General features: G+C 35.8%; 3 protein-coding genes across 4 annotated transcripts in view; 2 read left to right on the plus strand and 1 right to left on the minus strand.

The window, feature by feature from the left end:
- Nucleotides 1–11,834, plus strand: part of LOC135076675 (uncharacterized) — a 37,414-nt gene extending 25,580 nt beyond the window's left edge. Inside the window, exons 4-12 of the mRNA XM_063971095.1 lie at nt 146–353; nt 1,310–1,446; nt 1,694–2,816; nt 2,970–3,067; nt 4,016–5,496; nt 6,000–6,088; nt 6,746–6,945; nt 8,185–8,334; nt 10,130–11,834. Of these exons, the coding sequence (XP_063827165.1) occupies nt 146–353; nt 1,310–1,446; nt 1,694–2,816; nt 2,970–3,067; nt 4,016–5,496; nt 6,000–6,088; nt 6,746–6,945; nt 8,185–8,334; nt 10,130–10,321 (3,678 nt within the window). The 3' untranslated portion in view covers nt 10,322–11,834. The remainder of the gene's footprint in view (nt 1–145; nt 354–1,309; nt 1,447–1,693; nt 2,817–2,969; nt 3,068–4,015; nt 5,497–5,999; nt 6,089–6,745; nt 6,946–8,184; nt 8,335–10,129) is intronic.
- A 676-nt stretch (nt 11,835–12,510) lies between these two features.
- LOC135076875 (F-box/LRR-repeat protein 7-like) lies at nt 12,511–15,076 on the minus strand. Its single transcript, XM_063971354.1, has 2 exons — nt 14,335–15,076; nt 12,511–14,233 (listed from the first exon to the last, which is right to left on the minus strand). Exon 2 carries the CDS (start codon nt 14,230–14,232, stop codon nt 13,195–13,197), a length of 1,038 nt encoding a protein of 345 aa, XP_063827424.1. The 5' UTR covers nt 14,233; nt 14,335–15,076; the 3' UTR covers nt 12,511–13,194.
- A 266-nt stretch (nt 15,077–15,342) lies between these two features.
- LOC135076871 (glutamate dehydrogenase, mitochondrial) overlaps nt 15,343–18,748 on the plus strand; it is a 30,825-nt gene continuing 27,419 nt past the window's right edge. For both annotated transcript variants that reach the window (XM_063971347.1, XM_063971348.1), the window contains exon 1: nt 15,343–15,920. In XM_063971347.1, coding sequence (XP_063827417.1) covers nt 15,488–15,920 — 433 coding nt within the window. In that variant the 5' untranslated portion in view covers nt 15,343–15,487. The remainder of the gene's footprint in view (nt 15,921–18,748) is intronic.

Consider the following 18,748-nt stretch of genomic DNA (forward strand, 5'->3'; position numbering starts at 1 on the left):
AGACTGCAGATACTTATATTTTTGGGTACACATATTAAAACAGATTTATATTTAGGTATTTATTTGAAATCAATTATTTCTTTTTCACATACATAACAGTGAAAAATATATTCACAAATCAAATCAATTTCTTCTTTTATTCCAGATTTTGAAATGCATAGACAAATTATTCAACCTAGACGTGACCGTCCAACACCTGCAAGAAACAGGAGTTGGGAGAACTGTGAACGCTCTGCGGAAGGAGCCCGGTGATGTAGGCAGCGCAGCTCGGTCACTCGTCAACAAATGGAAACTTATGGTGGCAGCGGAAGAGAGTGACGAAGAAGATCACAACAACTACAGTGAGACAAAACGTTAGCCTCATTGGTGTTAATGGATTGCAATATTTTTTTATGTACCAGAAAAAATCTAATTAGATTGCAATAAGGGATAGGGTTGAATATTAAGCATGTATTTTTATGTTTTATCACATTTAACATAATATTTTCACAAGATATTTTTTAGTAAAATATCTAATATTTTGATTATTACATTTCTTATTAAATTTTTCCATTGGACAGTTATAATTTGAAATATCTTATGGTATTTCAATTTGTAACATAATAGTCAAAATATGCAAATTTTTGTTTAGCCTTTTGCCCAACAACTTATCTATCTGCGTATTATGAAATTGCTGCCAAGGCTAAAGATGTGGTATTGTGGCATTTTGATAGCAATATTTGAGAATGTGCGAAACGGTTCATTGCAATGGCTTTATTTAGGACAGACAAATCAAAGACATGTAAATTTAGAGAGTAACAAATGTCCATCTTCTCTTTCTTTTTTTTCAAGATTTCTTATGCAGGAATTCTCATGTCTAAATTAAAACAAGTAGGTAAGGCTTTGTTGTAAAGTACATACTTATTAGATTAGTAATATGTTGGTGGGTTTAGAAATGGCTGATGTTTTTTTTTATAAATAACTAATATTATATTTACATAATCACAATACAAATAAGACTTATTTACTATATGCGAAAAGCTGAACTTATTTTTATAAATTAATATATCAATGAAATATTTAAAAAATGTAGTTTTTTTTATGTATTCAGATACATTATTATTTTAAGATTTTTCATATAAAAATACCAATTACAATAATAGGTACTTACTGCCAAAATTATGTTCATAATATTAAATTGTTATACATCTCATTGTACGGATAACATTCAAAGGATTTTTTCCTGGATATTTCTCAGGGTAATAAATAACATATTAAATGATTATATTTAATTACTCAATATAATATTTATTTTGTTTATTTCCTACAGATGCCAGTTGTAACGGACATGAGAATGGAAGGAGCGACCGCTATGAAAAATCTAGCCCAATCATAAAAACGGAACCAAAACTGATGAATGGAAACTACAGTGGAAATAAGATCAAGAGAAAATATAACAGTAGTGAGGTAAGTCTTCATGATAAATAATAAATTGATGCAAAGTATTTCTAGTAAGTATCAATGAGTAAAAATTGCAGTAATCCTAATTCTACGCATTTAATATGTTCTACTAAATTGTATTCAAAATGTTACAAATCAAGTAATGTGGTCTTAAAATGACTAAACTGTGCTAATATTATCTTATCATTGAAACTTTCCATTCAGTAATAAGTAGACATGCAATACTTATATTTTGTGTATTCCAATATTGCAGGATGAAGAACCTGACAGAAAAAAGACGAAAAGTTCTAGTTATGGGAGTCATGATGACATTAAAAAGAAATCAGCAGACCAAGTAAAAAAAGAACGCTCGGAAACTCGTGACGATTCCAGAGTAAAAAAAGAGCAGTCTGAAAGTGATGATGACTCTGATGATAGCAATGATTCAGAGAGTGACAATAGTGACTCTGAAATGTCTGAATCTTCGGAAGAAGAAAAGCCTAGTAAGAACGAATCGAAACAAGTTACCACTCACAATCATAAGTCCTCATCATCTTCCAAACAATCAACACACAGAAGTCCAAAAGACTCTTCGAGTAACAAAGAATCTACAAGTTCAAATAAATCACAAGAGTCTGAAAAACATTCTAAGAAACATCACAATACAGAAAACACAGATAAACATTCATCCGATAGACATTCATCAAAAGAAAAATCTCATAGTAGTTCTCAGAAGCACAAAAGTTCAAAGGAAAATGATAAAAGCGAGAAAAGTTCCAAATCAGACAAAAATTCGTCTGAAAAAGATAGGAAACAAAAAGAAGATCCCAAACCAACTTCTTCAACTTCATCATCATCAAAACATAAAAGTGATTCTGACAAGCATAAATCTTCTAAGCCAGACAATAATGTGGAAAAACAACATCACTCTAGTAAATCTGACAAACATAAAAGTTCCAGTTCCAGTCATTCACAAAAATCAGAAAAAGACAAGCACAAAAGTTCATCAGAGAAAGAAATCTCGAATGAAAAACATAAGTCGAAACATGGTAGTAGTTCAAAAGAGAAACACAGTTCCTCTAGTAAAGAGAAGTCAAAAGAAAGCAGTAGTAGTTCAAAGGATAAAACTGATAGTTCTATGAAAGATAGTCATAAGAGCGAGAAAAAACACTCGTCATCGAGTGAGAGTAAATCTAAACACAGTGATAGTAAACACAAGGCTGATAAGCGTGATGAGGGAAGTAGTGAAAGTAAATCTAAGAGTAAATCAAGTTCCTCGTCATCACACAAAAGCAAATCCAGCAGCAGCAGCAGTAAGTCGAAAGACGAAGTACCAAAGAAAACAAATCAAGTAAATAGTAGTGCAGACAGTGATGATGGCATCGACTGCGGTTCAGGTAAAAATCTTATAGTGCAGTCCTGAATCTACTATTTTCCTGATTCTTCCAAATACATACTACAGAAAACCGTTAATATGTTTTTTTTATTTTCATATTGATTTATTTTTTATTTTATTTATTGACTTACTAAAAAATTATTGAATATTTCAGGTGCTAGTTTTGCTGAAGCTCTAGGCATGATAAGTCCTGCTAAACCCAAAAAGAAAACTGCACCTGTAAAAGAAACGTCCAACTCTAATCACAATGATGTAAGTCCTTTAAAAGTTATTTTTAAGTGGTATCCGATTTGAGCACTGAAATGGTTTTTTTCTAATAAATGGGTTAACAACACACACATCTAATGAAACCGCTCCTTATAACGGTAGTTGGCTCAACTATGATAGATGATAAGAGTATCGACTTCTTGGCGGCTTCATGTTAGCGGTTTTGTTTTGTTTCCTCAAATTAGTGTTTGGGCGTGTATTAATGTGTAATAATAGTGGATTATTAACCATTAAGTGTTCGTGAACGTGCATGAGTGTGGGCGAGTGAAGCAGAACAGTGCATCGTGATTCTTCTGGTTCTGTCAAGTTGTCCATAGGAGGTCTCAGTAAAGCACCACAACTTTCATTATACATTACTTGATCTCATTTTGTAACTCGTATCACATAAATACTTGAAAATGGCACAAATCAAGTCGACCTCGACGTGTATTGCCAACATCATCAAAAAAGAAGAAGAAGAAGATAAGAGTATCTGTTGCGGCCGCACACGGCCACCTCCTTGGCCTTGTGATACTGGCCACTAACAAAAACTGCGCTCTTTTTTCATCGCCAAATATCGACATTCTTTTGTTTTTACTCTCGCTCGACCCTCTATTGTCCACGTAAACGTAACACACCATTTCTTGTCTCGATTTTGCAAATAATTGTAAATTATATTTCGTCTTTTTACCCCGAATCTCGAGTATCAATCAATACATAATATTAAACAAAGTGGCTTCCTGCTGTCTGTTCCTATGTATGCTTAAATCTTTAAAACTACGCAACGGATTTTGATGCGGTTATTTTTTAATAGATAGAGTGACTCAAGAGGAAGGTTTTAAGCATAATACATTGTACCTGTGCGAAGCAGGGGCGGGTCGCTAGTTAATAATCTACGACACACGTACGTTACGGTGGTAAGGTAGAGATTAATTTTTGCTGTGTTGTCACCAGCTAAGCCCAGCGTCTCTATTAGCGCCCACCGCGAAGCTAGCGCCGCTGCCCGCGATTGAAATATCGGCGCTGCCCGAGATATCTCCCAACTACAAGCCGCGGCCGCCGCCCAAGCTGCTGCCACACTTCACAGATGAAGACGCGATGAGCATGACCATGTCTTCCAAGAACCAAAGGTATGATTCTATTGACAAACGGGAGAATTCCACAGCGAAACTAGCCATCGAGATATCAGCGCTGCCCGAGATATCACCGCTCAAGTTGCTGCCACACTTCACAGATGAAGACGCGATGAGCATGACTATGTCTTCTAAGAACCAAAGGTATGATTCTATTGACAAACAGGAGCATTCCACAGCGAAACCAGCCATCGAGATATCAGCGCTGCCCGAGATATCACCGCTCAAGTTGCTATCACACTTCACAGATGAAGACGCGATGAGCATGACCATGTCTTCTAAGAACCAAAGGTATGATTCTATTGACAAACAGGAGCATTCCACAGCGAAACTAGCCATCGAGATATCAGCGCTGCCCGAGATATCACCGCCCAAGCTGCTGCCACATTTCACAGATGAAGACGCGATGAGCATGACCATGTCTTCTAAGAACCAAAGGTATGATTGTATTGACAAACAGGAGAATTCCACAGCGAAACCAGCCATCGAGATATCATCGCTGCCCGAGATATCACCGCCCAAGTTGCTGCCACACTTCACAGATGAAGACGCGATGAGCATGACCATGTCTTCTAAGAACCAAAGGTATGATTCTATTGACAAACAGGAGCATTCCACAGCGAAACTAGCCATCGAGATTTCAGCGCTGCTCGAGATATCACGGCCCAAGTTGCTGCCACACTTCACAGATGAAGACGCGATAAGCATGACCATGTCTTCTAAGAACCAAAGGTATGATTGTATTGACAAACAGGAGAATTCCACAGCGAAACTAGCCATCAAGATATCAGCGCTGCCCGAGATATCACCGCTCAAGTTGCTATCACACTTCACAGATGAAGACGCGATGAGCATGACCATGTCTTCTAAGAACCAAAGGTATGATTCTATTGACAAACAGGAGAATTCCACAGCGAAACTAGCCATCGAGATATCAGCGCTGCCCGAGATATCACCGCCCAAGCTGCTGCCACACTTCACAGATGAAGACGCGATGAGCATGACCATGTCTTCTAAGAACCAAAGGTATGATTCTATTGACAAACAGGAGAATTCCACAGCGAAACTAGCCATCGAGATATCAGCGCTGCCCGAGATATCACCATCCAAGCTGCTGCCACACTTCACAGATGAAGACGCGATGAGCATGACCATGTCTTCTAAGAACCAAAGGTATGATTCTATTGACAAACAGGAGCATTCCACAGCGAAACTAGCCATCGAGATATCACCGCCCAAGTTGCTGCCACACTTCACAGATGAAGACGCGATGAGTATGACCATGTCTTCTAAGAACCAAAGGTATGATTCTATTGACAAACAGGAGCATTCCACAGCTAAACTAGCCATCGAGATATCAGCGCTGCCCGAGATATCACCGCTCAAGTTGCTATCACACTTCACAGATGAAGACGCGATGAGCATGACCATGTCTTCTAAGAACCAAAGGTATGATTCTATTGACAAACAGGAGAATTCCACAGCGAAACTATCGCCGCTGTTCGCTATCGAGATATCACCCAACTATGGTTCATCATCATCATCATCATTTCAGCCACAGGACACACTGCTGAACATGAGTCTCGTCCAATGATTACCACAATGGCCGGTAGCGGCCTGCATCCAGCGCCTTTCTGCTACCTTTATGAAGTCGTCGGACCATTCCAACTATGGTTGTTTTAGTCATATCTTGCAACTTAATTTTTAACCAGGTCAAACAGCTCATGCATAAACCTTCAGTAATGACTTGGCTATTGCTAAACCCTAGGACCTAGATTATAATGCATTTTCTTTTCTTTTTTCAGAACCAAAGTGTACTCTGGTAACAAAGTGATAGGAAAAATACCGACTTTGTACGAAATGTGTGTACAAGTTCTTCAAGAACATATAGATGGTGAGTTTTTTAAAATACCTAATTTCTAAGTTTGTATCCAATGTTCAAGTCTGGTATACTCTGCTGTCGTAACAAATGTTTGGTGTCCGATCGTCGTTTCAGCCGAATGACATCCTCTGCTAGACAAAGGGGGAGGCCCCAAGGATTTTCACAAAGACCGGTCCTGCGCCACCCGCATCCAGGCACCTCCCGCAATCTTCAGAATTACGAAATGGTCGTTCCATGTTGTATTCCGTAAGAAACTTATGGTGACTTTCCACAATCAAGAGCTAGAATTTTTGTCCTGAATCTTACCTCTGTTCATCTAGTTAAGATATTCCTAAAGCAGGGGTGGCCAACCGGTCGATCGCGAATATTAGTCCAGTCGATCGTGACAAGGCAAAAAATACTACATGATTGTGTACTAAACTATAGATGCTGTTGTGTAGATTTAAAATTTCAAGAAGTATGTAAGTGATAGATCGCCCAGGGTTTTGTTAATAAAGTAGATCTTATGTCTAATCAAGTTGGCCACCCCTGTCCTAGAGACTATTTCTACTTGTCGTTCTTATTGCTACAACTCCTTTGTAGCCAGGATTGCTACAGCTTGACCACCATAACCCTACAAGTGAATAATGAATCTAGATTTGTATTACACAGAGTATATTTTTGCTTCAGCCCTAGAGTACACCGGCGGAGTGCCGTACGACATACTGAAGCCGGTCATCGACCGCGCCACGCCGCAGCAGTTGTTCGTGCTGGAGCATTATAACCCTTATCTCATGGAGGATACGGATCACCTCTGGCAGAAGTTCTGCGGGAAGAACTTCAGGAACAAACAGCGGCAGGAGATGGAGACGTGGCGGGAAATGTATATGGTATGTGATATTACAATACTATGCATGCATTCGTGTTTTGTTTTTTATCTATACTTATAATAAATCTGTAGAGAGGTCAATTCTGTACATGAAATATATTTTCAAAATAACTATCAGGGGGTGATTAGTGATCGATACTGATGCCAAAAATGCAATCAGTAAAATTTTTGTCTGTCTGTCTGTCTGTCCGTCTGTATGTTCCTTATAGAAACAAAAACTACTGGACGGATTTTAACGAAACTTGGTACAATTATTCTTCATACTCCTGGGCAGGTTATAGTATACTTAGGAATTCCCACGGGAACAGGAATTGGCGAGAAAATCCTTTTGTATGAAAAATCTAAACCGCTTAAGTTAGACGCTTGAAATTTGGCATGTAGGTACCTAAGTAAACTTAAAGCTTAGTTACAACAAGTAATTTCCGAAATTCCCACGGAAACGCGAATTAACGGGAAAATCCTTTTGTATGAAAAATCTAAACCGCTTAAGTTAGACGCTTGAAATTTGGCATGCAGGTACCTTAGTAAACTTAAAGCTTAGTTACTACAGGATATTGCAAAATTTCCACGGGAACGGGAGTTAGCGGGAAAAAACATTTGTATGAAAAAATCTAAACCGCGTAAGATAGATGAAGGGCGTAAAACGGGATCCACGCGTACGAAGTCGCGGGCGGCCGCTAGTGTTAAAATAAGGCTGTATACTGATGGGCTATTATAGCTAAGACCAATACACCGACACAATGGCACGATTAGATTTTTATGAAAGTAAAAATATCGACTGTTGTTATTGTTTTTGATGCAATCAATCAATCTTTTTATTGCTATCTTTGTTGATAAAAGACACTTGTCGCAGGCTGAACATATTAATAGATTTATTATTCGTATTAAAATTTATTAACGTCACCTGAACTGATTGCGTTGAGCATATAATCTTTATAACCAACCTTCTTGTAGTGCGGTAAATACCGTGTGAATTTTCCAATTGGACAAAGCTGGTTACAAAATTAATATAAATACATACTTTTTTGTAAAGAGTGGCTCATGGATTTTTTTGAGCCAAACTTTTATAAAAAATTACATTAATTTTTCAGGACTTCGTCCTTTCGATTTTGCTGGTTTTATAACAGGGAATATTTTTTATTATTACTTAAATCACCCTTTTTGTCCAAAATGGCCTGTCAACACGGTTATTGCCTATAGATTAATGGCAAGATATAATATAAACTAATTACTTTTACAGAGATGTCAAGAAGAACAAGAACACAGGCTGAAATCGCTTACGGCCAATATCAGGATAGCGCAGGAGGCCAAGAAAGCGCCCATCAAGCAGACCAAAATGGCTTACGTAGACAGCGTCGTCAAACCGCCGAGAAACATTGCTAGAAAACAAGTAAGTACTTGATTGTTTTGTCGATTTTTCTATCTTCTCATCTGTCTTCTATGAATTTTTAATCTTATTTAAGCACAGTAAAAGTTTGTATTTTTTTTATTCACTTTATTTTTTAAAGACCAACAGTTTTAGAGTACCAGAACAATCTATATATATAAAAGAAAGTCGTGTTAGTTACTCCACTTATAACTCAAGAACGGCTGAACCGATTTAGCTGAAAATTGTCAGGAAGGTAGTTTAGAGCCAGGAGAAGGACATAGGATACTTTTTATCCCGTTCGAAATTAAAAAAAAAGTCTGCTTATTTATTGCCATTAAGGCGGAACAAAGTTCGCCGGGTCAGCTAGTAATACATAAATATTTTCGTGTTTTTTTTTATTAATGTCTCAAATTCTCAATTTAAAAAAAAATCTTGAATTAGCTGAATAATAAGATGCAAACTAAATCTTAATAGAAAGAAAACTTTGGTAAAAGTGCAATTTAAATAAATATATAAATAAAATATCCTTGGACATTTTACACTACGCTTCTAGTCCCAAACTAAGCAAAGCTTGTACTATGGGTACATACTTAAATACTTTTTTTGTAAATACATACATATTATAGGTACAGGGTGTTTGGCGGAAGGTTAGACAAACTTCGTGGGTGTATAGGTGAAGTCATTTTAAGAATACAAGTTGGCCCATTTCACCCTAAGTGAGCTGAAATGACCTTACCTATACACCCACGAAGTTTGTCTAACCTTCCGCCAAACACCCTGTACATAGTAACACCCAGACCCATCACAGAAATTAAAATTCATCATTTCAATTTCTGCTCGGCCGGGAATCGAACCCGGAACCTCTCGGCATAGTAGTCCGTTCCGAACCACTACACAATACAAGGCCGACAATTTGAGTCCGACTAAATCAATGTTCATCGTTTACCTAACCAAAAGATGAACTCAAAAGTAGGAAAAAGAGCTTTTTAACCTTTCCTTAGAGATTAGCAACACTGTTATAAATTGCATGATCGTTTATTAACCCGAGAGATTATCTTACCTTCCCCAATGATTAGCAAAGTAACATTATGTTAAAACATATTATTCATTATCACGTTCAGAAACGTCGTCGCAGAAAAAAAAGGGAAACATGGATTCTCTTTCCGAGGCATCCACATAATCACTAGGTAGGTATCCCCCATACGATATCACTTACTATACTTACCGCATGATATCAGAGGGAAAGCTCATTTGGAAATAATAATGACTAGAAATAAAGGTAGAAACAAACTCTCTGATAACACGTTTTACTCATTGTGGAACATATCAGGCAATTTAAAAAGCTTCTGCAATGCAACAAACAGGGCCTCGATTGCGCTATTTTTTAACATCTCAAATTTATTGGCGCTTCTTCTCCAAAAGCGCAATTTCATTCCAGCTGAGGTGCAAATTCGGTATAGCGGTAAAGTTCACGCGCAAACAAAGACAAAACAACGGATTTAATCATTTTTAATGGTATAAGTCCGAAAACCTTACTTTTTCACTAAAACACAGCAAATATTCGTGAAGGCGTTTGAGAAAAAGTAGTTTTCTTTCAGCTTTCAGTTTTGCACAAAGAAGCAGTTGCGTTTTGTTTTCGTTTGAACTAGCTGTCAAAGCGACACCGCGATACGAATTTGTGATTTTCGTTCGTCGTCTAGTCGCGTTTGCCGTCGTCTCGTAAAAATATTTAGCGCAAGCGGGGCACAGGACATCGGGAATAAACTAGTTTTATTGTCTAAACTGTAGCCGATATTTAATTTTCTCTGACTCGCAGGCACTGCACGGCACAGCCCACGCGGCGTCAGCCAGTCCAGCGGCGCGTGTGGCCTCACTGGCCGCGGCGCCCAACGTGCTCCGAGGCAACACCAGGCCCACGCCCACGGTGACTACAGGCTCCTCCTTCAAGCCCAAGAAGGCCCCGTTAATGCAGAAGGCTCTTCAATTCATGCGCGGCCGTAAGCGATGATAACACGCCGCCCGCCTGCTTGTATCAGTGATGTATTTACCGTTTTCTTTAGACTGTCTGTTTTACTTTTTGATTTACAGCGTGCATGGTTCATCGTTTGGGACTGGTTAAAATATAATTAAGCAATATTATTCATAAAAGACATGAGTTGCTCATCTACATTTGTATAGCGATAAAGGTCAGTACGTCAACTCACTACATAATACTATTGAGTCACAATTTTTGGTCTGGTAGTATACTACTTAAAAGTCTGAAATAGCATAATTATTGATTTTGAAAATGACTTTTGTAGAAAGTTGAAAACCAATAGAAAGTAGGTTGATATGTCGGTAACACCACAACGCATGAGTTGTTATTTAAGTAACGAGTACCTAATTTCGTCCATATTTATAATACCTTTTTAGTCCTATTACTTATTGAATGTTACCTACTAATATTGTTCTTAACTTGTGAGCCAAAATCTAAATGACTATTACTCTGTCAGTCGCCGCGCGAATAAACGAATACTTTTTCTGAGTTAGCAATACTTCTAATGCTGTTCTCGTATTGTTTGATCTATCCATCTCTTTCTCTCAAAGCGTCTCGCCGGCATGAGTGACAGCGACAAATAGATTTTAAAAAATACGGAAACAGTATTAGGAACTAGCCCTACTGGTTTCGTAACATAAAATATGTATTTTTTTAATTTATTGCTACATTTTTTATATTCATGTTTAATGACACTCGATGAAACAACACGCTGTAGCTTTTTTTAACCATTCGATCCCTTTCACACTTGCACTAGAACGTACAATTGTACACTTTTATGATCTCAGACATGCGATATAGTATTTAAAACCATCTTTTATATCTATGTGTATACTTACGTAAAAGTTTCAATGTGCAAGTCTTATTTTTATCCCATTTCACTTTCATTGTGTAGAGATCCACGCGGAGCGTAAATAAAACACTGCGTAATTGGTCACTACGTACTTGCTATGTGTTTATTGTTGTACATACTTGCCAAATGCTTTTACTATAAAAACATGAATGTGTGTAAGAATTCTAGCCACGTGTTATTTTATTTTTTATCTCTTTTTGTTGCCAAATTGACAACGCACCGTATGATTCAAATTTACCAAACACATTTGGTATCCACGTGTATCTCATACTTTAAGTATGTAGATTTATTTCACTTAGAACCGATAAAATAGTAATATAAGTCTATCAATATGTGCACGTATGCAAACAACTTTTTACATGTAACACTGTCGAATATATTTGTAGATCGTTTGTTCCTGTTTTAAACCAAAAATAGACAGTGTACTTTATAAATGATGTGTAAAATAGAACAAAGTAGAAATTCACGTTATCGAAATTTCGAAATGTAGTTTAATTTGTAACTTAACATACGCGTCACCTATGGAGGCCATGTTATTTGTAAATAATACTGTATGTGGTGTTTTATTCCATCAATATATTGTTTGTAGTGTGAACTGGGTCTTATAGTCAGAATAAGGGTGAGCTATAAGTATATTAATGAATAAAACGCAAAATTTGGGATGCTGTGATAATGTTGAATGTACTCGAGAGAATCGTGATGTAAACTAGTATGAAATATGTTTTATACTTAACGAAGTGCTGTGTGTAACCATCGGTTTTGAAGGATTTTTTTTATTAAGGGATAATTTTGTAGTTTTAAATAAATTGTATGTGTAGTAACTTCATGTTTAATTAGGAGCGAAACTGAACTGCAAGAAAAAAATAAAACAATGTAGTAAACTTATGATACCTGATTCTGACCTAAAGTAGGTTTTATAAACCGAGTCAATATTTGAATATTGGAAATTTGAACCATAGACAACCATAAATTGATTATGTCTTGTAGTGTCTGTCGCATATTTTTGGGGAACCAAATTTTTATATTAAGTAAGTACATAATGTAATTCTAATATTTAACTAATTACTGGTCAAATAAATCCAACTAATATTAAGATTGTCAATCTCGACAATATTAGTTATTTCACAATCATGTACCTACTAGGACTGCCATATAATATGTGTATGTATTTACATTTCATCAAAATAATTTGTAAGTGTTCGATTAGTTACTGTAATGTTTACGTTGTTAATGAGCGCAGAACATGGTCGTATTTAATTTGAAAATATTGATTGAAATATCTTTTGAAATATATTAAATAAAACCAGAATTATCTGTCTAAGTACTTTTATTTAAACGTGTGTACTAACATTCATTAATATAACTAATCGATCTCGTTATTTAATTAAAATTGTGTATATCTTTGGTTGATAAATAATTACCGTAAAGCTCGAATCCGTAACAAAACATTTATTTTTGTTATTACAATCTTTCACTTGACTATCAAGAACAAATTATTCTGATAATTATTTAATACATCAATACGTCTTTCAACTGAAAATTTAAATAACATACCTAGGTTAACGTGCTAGTTAATTTTACCAAAAGTAAGTGAAAATATTGTAATAATTTACCGAATTAGTGTACTTTGTAACGGATTGTGGGCATCAATATAAAATTGTAAAATGCCATTACATTTGCAACTAAAAGTAGGTATGTAAGTTTTTACATAATTTTGTCGTAACAATAACCAAATTAAACCCGTTTTTTGGGGTTACGGCTTATAACGATATAAATAATATAATATGTAACATTTACATTATCAAACTATCGAAGTAAATTGTATATTTTGAAGTTCCACAGTTTGTTACCGCTTTTGGCGAATTCGCCACTTTTTTTTACATTTATTTTGTCAATGTTTGTTTATTTTGTTTAATGTTTTGAAATAATATGTTTTTTTAAACCAGCCATATTCTGAACATATTGACAATACACAACTCTCACTTTCAACACCTTAATACAACACAACATCAATATTTCTGAACTTAGATTTCAGTTGTTTCTCATAATCTGTGTTAATTATTCTCGGGCACTGATACACTGCCAAAAATTTAAGATTCTTGTAATATTCAGAAATAACGTCGACAATGACTGGCGAAACGTTGCCTATTCTAGAAAGACTCAAACTTTGGAGTTTTACCAAATTATCGCTGCTCAAAGTTTTAAGCAAATTAATTTCAGTGAATTGCACATTGTTCCATATTTGTAAATGTTCTATCCTTTTTAACTTGGCCAAACCGACCAGACCTACGTCAGTGAGATTCTCGCATCTTATTATTGCCAAGTCTTTCAACAATGGACATTGTGACAACAAACATAAACAATTATCGTTTATAGCTTCCCCACCATAAATGTGAAGGGTTTGTAAAATGTTTTTCTTTGAAACAATCAATTGGGTAATAAACTCTACATCGAGGTTTCTAATCTTCTCTATTAGTATATGACTTAGATACTTACAACTTAGAAGGCTATCACAGTTTGCAGATGTCAGACCGAAATCTGACAACGACAAATAGTTGAGATCTTGGAATTGATCATACCGTATCGGCAAGTCCTCGTTTGTCAATAGAAGTAGAGTGTTCTTCATATTTAGTTTTCTTAAGTTGGGCCATTTTTTAATGTCGTCGTCAAATTCTTTGCCGACTCGGCACATCACTACCTCTAGAGACAGTAAGTTGTCGCATTTTTCTAAGATTGATTTTATGAATGGGTAGCTGTAGACGTATTGAATCTTCAGATGGTATATTCGTTCGCTGTGCGTTGAGATGATCTCTAGATTTTTCTCGCTCACTTCGCTTTGTCCTGGTTTCCCAGAGTAAACAATTTGAATAGGTCTCCACACACTCGCGTCTCGCGCCAGTTTTCTCCACCGTTGACACACATTTTCGCAGGCTAGTATTGATTCCAAAGGTAAATATTTAATAATATGTATAAGTATTTCGTCCGGTAAAATATCAATTGCTGATTCAGCATCTTCTTCAAAGCCCGTCATCCTAAAATTCAAAAGCTCATATTGTAATAAACATATGGATCACTTCACTTATTAAAATAATCGAATAATTGTTTTGAACATATGATTTTCAATGAAACTCACCTCGAAGGCAATATTGTACACAATACACTTGGTGAACTACGTCTAACACCGTTAGATGCTATTTTTTATAAAATCTAATTTTAGCTACAAATATTATAATTGAGCTTTTGTTCACTTTACTGCATTACGCACAAAGCTTCTCACTGCCGATAGTGTCTGACAGTAATTTAGCGAAGTAATAGCTATAGACAAGCGTTGGGAAGAACGGTGTTTACATCTGCTTTGTACAGTCTACAAGAAGAACACCTTCCATAAAACAAGAACTATTGTCTATGGTTATTGCACAGCAAATTCATTTTTCTGTCGTCGACTGTACGCCTGATATTGCCAACATCAGAAATATTCATATCTGTATGATAATAATGATCCAAGCTAGCTACAATACTAGTAAACAAACTTATGGATCTAAAACTATAGAATGCTATACACCTATCTGTAAATGAAGCTTAATCTATGTATTCTAATACTGTATTAATTTTTCATGAAATTACATACATGACTTAAACATGGTTACATAATTGTTTTAGTAATGGCACGGGAACAGACACACGTGTACAAATTGAATTATTTTATGTGTGTATGAATATTTTTAATGTCTATAAAAACCACAGACTGAGCTAAGTCTATCAAAACTGCTAATGTCACACATTGTTAACGCATTCTAACCTAATCCAATTAGGATCATGTAATCTTCTTTGTCTTGTCATACTTGCCTAACCTAGAATAATGAAAAACAATCAAAACATATATTATTATCTGCTAAGCAAATCATCCAGAAACACCAAATTGATACACATTACACCAAACAAGAATGCTCATTTAACAATATGAAATTATGTTTCACAGAGATCGAAGGAGGAAACAAAATAAAAAAATCGGCAAACCTTATCGGCCTGCCGGTCCTAACTTCACGCGGATCGATGCTCCTCGTCGCCCGAACCTGTTATGAGCGAGACAGAAAATCCGCATCACGAATTCACGACCTGCGGCCTTTTTATTTTTTGCCATCTGCCCCTTCATTCAGTGAGCCGGAGTTAGTCGGGGCGGGTCGTCACTGCAATCTATCATATTACACTTTATATTTTGTGTATTTTAACTTTAGTGTAGGGCGACCCGATACCTAACCCGACTAGAGTACTTAAAAGCAACAACCATGTTGCACATAAAGAATATCGCTAAGACAGTAGTTCCGCCTTTGAAGAACACCATCCAAAATGAAGCCGTCAATAATATGCTCAGAATTACGCCAGCGGCTGTGAACGTGTGCTGCCGAACATACGCCAGCCATGAGATCCCAGACAGGCTTAAGGACATCCCGACCAGTGCAAACCCCAGATTCTTTGACATGGTGGAATACTTCTTCCACAGGGCATGCCAGGTGATCGAAAACAAACTGGTGGAGGACATGAAGTCGAGGGTCTCCATCGAAGAGAAGAAAAAGAAGGTGGCTGGTATTCTTAATATGATGCAGCCTTGTGATCATATTATTGAAATCCAATTCCCTCTGAGGCGTGATTCCGGCGACTACGAAATGATCCTGGGATACAGGGCGCAACATTCCTCGCACAGGACACCTACTAAAGGAGGTAAGTGTTTTCATTATACTTTTTCCTGGTTCGACAGTCACATCACTCATTTCGGGAGCTGCAAAGCCAATACCAAATTGTTAATAGAAACATTTATTTATAGCTCGCGAGACACGTGATGTTACCGACCGTATTGTTACGTAGCAGCAGGCGAAAATTACATTTTCTCAAATTTTGTGCATTCCGAACAATTTAGAATTAAATTCATGAATGGAAAGTTAGAGGCATATGGAAACTGAAATCTAAAGCTCCCATAATAACATTATTTTACTAAAAAATATCAAAATGTTTCACATTTGCTTAATAACTTGATTCCTGCTATTTTAGTGAAAGTAACTTTTACATAAAATCTTTATTCAAACTTTCTAGAACTAAAAAAAAATTACTAACAATAACCTAAGACAATAAACTCAAAAGTTGTAAGTGGCTTATCAGACGCTACAAAGTGAGGTTATGTATAAAAATTAAGTACTTGAGTAGTAGAGTGAAAGTTCCCTAATAGGCCAATATATTACTTTTGTTATTTATTTTATATGCCGAAACCTCACAAGAAATATAGAACCAAAATGCCGCATTTTTTATTGACTACGAATGTTTTAACGTAGAGTTTACTTCACCTGCTAAATGTCGTCAAAGTAAGATCAATAAGATTTTATAAAACACCTGTAAAAATACATTTTCTCATTAAGAAGACACACAGTACCCGTGAATCTTATGTAACGCGTACCTACCTGTGTGTAGATTTCGCCCACCTACACAATGTTTTTTGTTTTCTTACTCCAACCAAAAGAATCATCGTTTTTATGGCTTCGTAAAATACGTACACACCTGCCTGTGGCGTGCATGATCAAATAAATAATAATAATACTTAAATATGTAGATGGACTTTTGTTTGTAGAAAAACTTTTATGATTGATAGAAAAAAATATTAGGTTTATGTATTTCGTTTTTAGATCTTTTGTGTTAGAATGTTTTTACTTAACAGAAATAAAATATTTTAATGTAGAGGATTTGTAACTTGGTATTCTCATTTGAAAATAATGTTAACCTTTTCTGTTCGATATTTTTCGAATTTCAGTACTTATTCGAATTATCGGCATCGCTCGTGTAATAATTTTTTGCATGAAAGTTTACCTGCCGTCTAAGTAACTTCTTAACGCAGTCCCATAAAAAAGTATTGATTGGGCCATGACTAACAAAAAATTTACACGGGTACGAAGTTGTAACAACAAGTTTTACAATTTATTATGTATTTAATTTAACAAATACGTTATTCACGATGATCTACAAAACGAGATCTACCGGATATTAATGATAACTACTCGTTCGACGTGTCGCGTGATTTTGAAATGGCACAAGTTATTTAATATTCACTAATTTAATATTATGAAATTCGCATAAACGTCCTTGATTATAGTGAGAAATAGCAAATAAGTTGATTACTAGCAGTAATGAGTTATAATAAATAGAGAATGTAATAAAAAAAAATCGAAATGTGTTGGTAAGCGCATAACTTAACAACGCCTGGACCAATTTTACCTATTCTTTTTTTTAATGTTCTTTGAAGTCCAAGGATGGTTTTTACGGCGAGACAAAATCGAATAATTTCCGGTAATTCCCGGGCAAAATATAATTCGGATAATTTTAGTAAATTATTTGAGTCGATAATGTAAATAAATTTCTTAAGCATCCGCTTCCGCTACGCGGAAGATAGAGCTTTTTCGTAGTCGCCATCGTAGCTCGTAGCTAGAAATTACGCGTTTCTTTTGTGCTAGTTTGCATTTTCTCACTAAAATTTGTATTTACTAACACCGATCGTCGGTTTTTTTACTACAAAATTTAATCTTATTCCTATTCTAACGTTCTCAATTCCTGCTTCCACATAGGATTGCAAGAGTTTTTACATTAAAAGAGTAGCAAACTTACTTGTTTGTAAGCTGTCGGAGTCTCGTAGTAGGTATCATGTAGGTATCGTGTCTATGGATTTTGTTGATTCATTTGATTCTTAAAATGCTTCCAATGATTCACTGAAGTCACTTTTAGTGTATCTAAAATTCTCGAGCATTATCAAAAAACATATTTTACTAACAAAATATCTACGTAGAGTTTGAGAAAAACAAAATAATGTGCGAGTCTTAAGTGTTAAAATTAAAATTACTATCTCTACATTTTGTCTTTAATAACTAGATAACGCTGGTAAAATCAAAACTAAATAGGTAATATCTTAATAGCTGACGAACCTAATACTAACTTGAGAATTTTAATTGGCGTGCAATGTTATAATCAGGCAACAAGAAACGGGGTCGTATTACGAAGACAGGAGCTAACTTCTACGAAACATACTGCAGTATACCTGCTTAGTAAGTTACTCAGAACTCTGTGTTGGATCTAAATAGATATCTGTAAAGGGGCTATAATTTGAGCACACAGGACTCTTTGATTTAACGTCTGCAATTTAGGTACTGTTTGATAACAGTATACTTACTGTTCGTCCCGATCTACATACTTCTCAAATTGTATCATTCCCTGAGATCTTGGCCCGCATTACGAAATGAATCACAAAATGAGGTAGTTTTCATCATAGATTTATTTTGTGATTGTAAGATTTAGATGTATCTAATAATATTTAATCTAACCTAACTAACTGCATGAGTCTGTGCCTAAGATTGAATCAAGTTTTGAGCCGACGTCTTGAAAAAAGCGCGTCTTGACGATTTCTTGAAGAAAAACTTTGAATCAAGTTTTGAGCGCGTCTTGAAAAAAGCGCATCTTGACGATTTCTTGAAGAAAAACTTATTACACATATTCGCTCTATTCGTAACATAGTC

The sequence above is a fragment of the Ostrinia nubilalis genome, chromosome 12, assembly GCF_963855985.1.
Source record: "Ostrinia nubilalis chromosome 12, ilOstNubi1.1, whole genome shotgun sequence".
Classification (NCBI taxonomy): Eukaryota; Metazoa; Arthropoda; class Insecta; order Lepidoptera; family Crambidae; genus Ostrinia; species Ostrinia nubilalis.